Source organism: Hipposideros armiger, unplaced genomic scaffold, assembly GCF_001890085.2.
Source record: "Hipposideros armiger isolate ML-2016 unplaced genomic scaffold, ASM189008v1 scaffold_8, whole genome shotgun sequence".
NCBI lineage: Eukaryota > Metazoa > Chordata > Mammalia > Chiroptera > Hipposideridae > Hipposideros > Hipposideros armiger.
This window is the reverse complement of record NW_017731358.1, coordinates 5,585,619-5,592,060: the sequence shown is the minus strand read 5'-3', so window position 1 is coordinate 5,592,060 and position 6,442 is coordinate 5,585,619. Positions and strand designations below refer to the sequence as shown.

Genomic DNA, 6,442 nt, shown 5'->3' with positions numbered 1-6,442 from the left:
CAACGAGCTGAGACTCGGAGAGGTTAGGTCACCTGACCCAGCAGTGAAGGCTGAACTGGAACCCGAGCCCCCTGGAGGACTACAACTTTTAAGAGTATACATCTATGAACAGTGAGGCTGTGTTATGATGTTCAGATTAGGTGTTCCCCCTCCCCACCTCCACCCCACTCTCCATTCCCAGCATTTTCAATGCAACAGCAATGTCTCTGTTTTTTGTTTTTTCCCCCAGAATTTTGCACTTCTCCCAACCCTAGAACCCCTTCAATCCCCTCCACCCCCACAGTGGACGCATCAGGTCCGCGGCCCTCACCTGGGCCGGTCGAGATCCGGACCTGACCATCTCTCGCAGCCTCAGAGAAACCCAGACCGACGGAAGCAAAGCCGCACGGTAAAAGGAATTAACCGCCGCGGACTCCCAGCTCCCGTTGGCCCGCCCCCCGGGCTTCCGCTTCCGGGAAGGAGCCCGCGGCATACAGCGACTCATAGTCTCCAGCGCGCCACCGAGGCCTCTGGCCTTCTCCTAGCCCGGCGTACTGGGCTTGCGCAATAGACCCCCTCCTGGCCCCCGGCCCGTCACACCCTAGGGGTGTTTTGGAGAAGGCTACAAAGCGCAAGCGGGGCGGGGCCAGGGAGGGACCTAGTAGGGCGGGGCCGGCGCGGAGGGGCGGGGCCGGCGCGGAGGGGCGGGGTGAGGAGTTCGGGCTCTGGGCTGGGAGGAGTCCCCACTCTGGGCTGAGAACGGCCGAGTTCCTGCACAGCTACCTGGAAGAACTGATTTCGCGGTCCTGCTGCGAGTACTTCTGGTGGAGGATAGCTGCCCTGCATCAGCTGGGGGAAATGCAGACAAGGACCCACCAGGGCCCGAGGGAAGGATGCGGGTAGAGGGCGGATAGGTTTCAGAAAGAATTGCTGTGGGCTCTTGGTTTTGGCTCTTTACTTTTAGTTCGGTGTCTTGTGTGCCATTTTGAATGATTTTCTTCTTGACAGTCAATAAAAATGAATCATTGGTCTCGCTATCTTTGTATACTTCTGGTGGTAATTTCAAAATTATTCACGGTGACCCTTGATCTCATTTGTTGGCATTCTGGTTTTAATTCCATGCATACTGTTCAGTTTAGGTAATTACTGTTAGAAAAGGACACGGTATTCTTACTATGACATGCTGCACGAATTTTAATGGGAATTAGTCTTTGATTTTTAAGGCATTGATTGTTGAGTTAATGTTTTAAATCAAGTAGGGGAAAAATTAACCCAATTGATTCCATTTTTTTAAATAGGAAAAAGAACTACCTTTTGAAAGTCTCAATTACATAAAACAGAAACCCAGAAACTAAAATCTGTCCACCAATATATTGCACATTCATACTGAGTGATTTTTGGGAAACTAGATATTTAATAAATTCAGCTTTGAATTAGATTAGACTGAAACCTCTTCCTTTGTCCTTCATCCCTCTCCTATGTGTTTAATATATTCACCTAAGATTAGATTTTTTTTTCTTAGTTGATTTTAAAAAAACAGGTACTGATTTTTCTTAATTAAAACGTGCTTATTTTAGAAAATATAGATAAGCAAGAAATAAAAATCACTCATATAACCCCACTACCTAGGGACTGCCACTCTTAACAGTTTGGTGCATTCTCTTCTAGGCTTTTTCCAACGGTGTATATACATATATAAATATGTTACAACAATAATATATGATACATATTCCTATAAGTGCTTTGTGTTAATATCAACATTACTTCTCATTAATCTACAACTACAAAATGGCTGCTTGGTGTTCCAGATCCCTACTATTTGGAATTTTATGTTTCCACTCCCTTTTTTTTGTTTGTTTTTTCTGCTGGGTTTTTCCCCCTCTTATTTTAAAGGTAATAACATCTGAGGNATGTCATCCCAAGATAGCTTTGAGCAGAGACTATTAAACATTCTGGAGTTATATATTACTCTAATATTTACTTGAACATATACTCCCGCCTTCTAAGAATGCTACTGAGAATACATTGAAAAAGCTGGGTTGATAGAGTCATATTTCTTGAGATAACTTGGAATATGATGAAGTCATGAAGCCAGCAGTTAGAACCAACATTGTAGGAAATAAGATCCCATGTAGTGTAGCTCCACCGGTCCCTGCATGACACTCTTAGGGTCTTTCCCTTCAATATATCTATGTTGGTATCTTGACCAGAACCATAATAAAAATCCAAACCATGGTGCTGCTAAGTCCAAAAACAACTATCACAATGATTATCTTTCAAAATTTGAAACATTATACTGTCTGCGATAAATGTATAGCATATTTGTAAGATTATAGAGTATTTCTCCAAAAAAATACACACACGGGGTTATAGTATGGTCAATCATGTAAAGAAAATTACAAGGATGAAAACACCCTACACAGTAATTATCATATTGGTACATTTCCTTCAATTTTTTATATTTTTTATTTTGAAATAATAGTACAAAGCACTGTATACACTTCACCTAGATTCAACTGTTGACATTTTAGTACGTATGCCATGTTTTCTTTCAAAATGTATATATAGGTTGCAGACATGATATCCCTTTATATTTAAATATTTACTATTACATATTTCCTAAAAACTAAGTCACTCTCTCATATAACCTGAGTATATTTATTAAAATTGGGAAGTTAACATTGATACCATAGTATAATCTACAGACTTCATTCAAATTTGCCAATTATCCCAATATTGTCCTTTATAGAAAAAAATTCTGGCCCATGTCCAATCCAGAATATGTTGCATTAAGTATCATATCTCTTTAGTCTCCATTAATTCTAAATAGCTTCTTGGTTTGTCATTCATTGTCTTTTACAACCTTGACATGTTTAAAGAGTACAGCCAGTTATTTTGGTAGAATGTCCCCTTGGACATTTAGACATCTGGTGTTCCTCATGATTAGATTCAGGTTGTGCATTTTTAGCAGTAATGCCACAAAAAGGATGCTGTGTCCTCAGCATCATGAATAGGCATATGATGTCAGTTTGTCCCATTACTGGTGATGTAAAGTTTTGATTATTTAAGATGGTGCTTGCAAGGTTTTTCACTGTAAGATTACTATTTTTACCTTTGTAAATATTAAGCATTTTGTGGGGAGATACTTTGAGATTACACAGACATCCTATTCATCAAACTTTTACCCAGTTGTTTTAGCATCCATTGATAATTCTTGCCTTAATCAATTGTTTGTCAAATGGTGATTGTTCTAACTTACATCATTCTTTTTACATTTCTTACTTGGCATTCAACTTCAGCGAAGCACTTTTCCTTCTTCATTTAGTTACTATAGGCTCCCTGATTCCTACTTTATTCAATGGGTTATGATCCATTGTTATTAATTTCGATGCTCAAATTGTCCCAGATTCTGTCAGTATGAATCTCTTCAAACCAGCTCCTGTATCCTTTAACATGTCCCCGTTGGTTTTTGAGCTATCACTTACTTTCTGCAACAAGGTGCTTCAGGCTCATCTTTTTGTTTTTTTTTTAATTGTGGTAAGAATGCTTAACACGAGATCTATCCTCTTAACAAATATTTAAGTGTACAACACAGTATTGTTAACTATAGGCATGATGTTGTATAACATCTCTAGAACTTATTCATCTTGCATAACTAAAACTCTACTCATTGAATAACAACTCCCCATTTCCCTCTCGTTCCGGCCCCTGGCAACTACCATTCTATTCACACTCTCTGCTTCTGTGAATCTATTTTAGGTACCTTATATAAGTAGGATGATGTGATACTTGTTCTTTCTGTGACTGGTTTATTTCACTTAGCATAATACCCTCAAGGTTCATCCATGTTGCATGTAGCAGGATTTCTTTCTTTTTTATGGCTGAATAATATTCCATTGTGTGTATATAGCACATTTTCTTTGCCCATTCATCCATCAATGGACATTTAGGTTGTTTCCACATCTTGGCTATAGTGAATAATGCTGTAGTGAACATGGGAGTACGAATATCTCAAGATTGTTTTTAATTATTTTGGACCAATACCCAAAGTAGGATTAATGTTTTGAGGAACTTTCACATGGTTTTTTATAGCGGCTACAATCTTTGAAATTCCCACCAACAGTGTACAAGGGTTCCAATTTCTCCAAATCCTCACCAACACTTGTTATTTTGGGGCTGCTTGTTGTTGATAATAGCCATCCTGACAGGTGTGTGGTGATAGCTCACTGTGGTTTTGATTTGTATTTCCCTGATTAGTGATGTTGACCATCTTTTAATATGCCCATGGTCATTTGTATGTCTTTAAAGAACTTTCTATTCAAGTTCATTACCCATTTTCTAATCAGGTTACTTTTTGCTCTTGAATTGTAGGAGTTCTTTCCATATTGTGGATATTAACCCTTTATCAGATACATGGCTTAAATATTTTTTTCCCATTCTATAAGTTGTCTTTTCACTCTTGTTTCCTTTGCTGTGTAGAAGCTTTTGATTTTGATGTATTCAGGTTCATTATCTCATCTTATAATTTCTCTGACTCAGCCCTGGAGTTGACCATTTCTCCAAGAAGCCATGGTTCCTTTTTGTGAACAATAGTATTTAGAAACCAAGATCCAGCCACTTGATGTGCTCTTTGCTACTGGGGCTTCCAATCTTTTTTCATATGGATTATCTATTTAGTCATCATGACAAGACAGTTGCAATTTTGCATCTTGTTTTTACTTTTAACTTGTTCTCCATATTAACATAATTCCAAAATTTTTTAATGATTGCATAGCACTTCCTTGAGTGACCCTTCATACAAACTGCAAAACTGCTCTCTAAACTGAGTGCCACAAATCACAGTGTGTGAGAAAATCAGTTTGTTTTTCCTCACATTTTCTTCTGCTAGGTATTATCATTAAACATTTTACTTCGCTATTTGAGAAAAATATAAGCATTTCCTAGTTGTATCTCCACTTAATCCACACCCTGTGAGTTATTATTAGTTCTGAGGTGGGAACCTAAATTTCAGAAAGGTGGTTTATTCAGTCATACATCTTCCAAGTATAGTATAATGTTTACAAGAATGGACTCTGGAACTAGCTCTGTGGATCTGATTCCTGTCTCCACTGCTAACCAGTGTGTAGCTGCAGGGAAGTTATTTGAACATTTCATCCTAATTTCTTCATGGATAAAATGGTGATAACAGTACCTACCTCCAAAGGGTATTATGAAGATTAAATGAGAAATTATATGTAATATGTAAAAGCCCTTACAGTAATAGCTGCCACATTGCTATCTAAATGTTAGCTGCTCTTATTGTTATTAAGATGGTAGTAAAATAAGTGTTTTTGGAGTTGGTTAAGAGCTTGCTCAAGAGTGCGAGCTCTGAGCAACAGTGGTTCGATGCCCGGCCCGAGTTGAGCTGAGCTGCTGCTTGAGCTGCCAACAGGTGGCAGAATGGCTCAGTTAAAAAAAAAAAGTGTTTTTAAGGGGACTCAATTTTGTTGCACATTTATAACAAGTGTGAGATACGAGATGTTTCACCAGGTTCTATGACTTAATCTCCCCAATTCTTTGAGGCAGAATTTTATACCTATTTATAATTATTTTACAGATAAGAAAAAGTACTTTGCATACTGTCATGATAGTAGTGGCAGAATTGGAATTTGAGTCTGTAGGTGACTATGACTACGAAAACCATGCTTTTCCCCCTTGCTGACTGCACGTACTAAGCTCATTCAATATATTGGGTTGTCAGAAAAGTTATGACGTATATTTTGGTTTTTTGTTGCAAAAATGCGTCATGACTTTTCCAACAACCCAATAAAAGAAAGTTCTATAAGGCCGTGGCTGGTCTGGAAGTATACACGAAGAAAGTTTTGAGCCAGGTCTTGAAAAAAGGTAAGAGTCACATTAATGGGGAAGATAGCATTATAAGGTGAGTTAAATGGAGGATCAAAGTGGGGGGGAATAGTATATTTAAGGAGTAAGATCACTCTAAGTATCGGATTTGTGCGAGGAAAAGTTGATTCGTTACCTGAAAATCTACTTAAGCCAGGTGCTGTCCTAGGCTTTGAAGACGTAGAGATAAACTGTGTAGTAAACGAGGTTGATAGAAACAATTTCTCTAGCCAGAAAAGTAGTTTGATCAAATTTAGCACAGGGCACAAAAGTGGCACCAAGGGGCACCCAAACAATAGGGATGTGAGGGTGCTGCACAAATCTTCTAGAAGTGGCTCTTAAGCTGAGGGATGGGAGATGGGAAGTGGAGACGTAATGATAGAAGCGCATTGTCGGTGGAACAAAAAATGCAAAGACACGGAAGCATGACAGGGGCCAGGGCATCCAGGACACTGCATAATGGGTGAACAGCGGAGGATAATACTGGAATGGGCAGGGGTTTGGTAAGAAATGCAGAGGCTGGGGTGAAAAAATGGTTGTGTTGACAGGCCAAAGAACTGAGACTTTTATCTTGAAAAAG

The 6,442-nt window shown here is 39.0% G+C and overlaps 1 protein-coding gene across 1 annotated transcript in view; it reads right to left on the bottom strand.

Moving 5' to 3' along the window:
- Positions 1–484, bottom strand: part of CCDC14 (coiled-coil domain containing 14) — a 42,170-nt gene extending 41,686 nt beyond the window's left edge. Inside the window, exon 1 of the mRNA XM_019650928.1 lies at positions 311–484. Coding sequence (XP_019506473.1) covers positions 311–484 — 174 coding nt within the window. The remainder of the gene's footprint in view (positions 1–310) is intronic.
- Between the last annotated feature and the right edge of the window lie 5,958 nt (positions 485–6,442).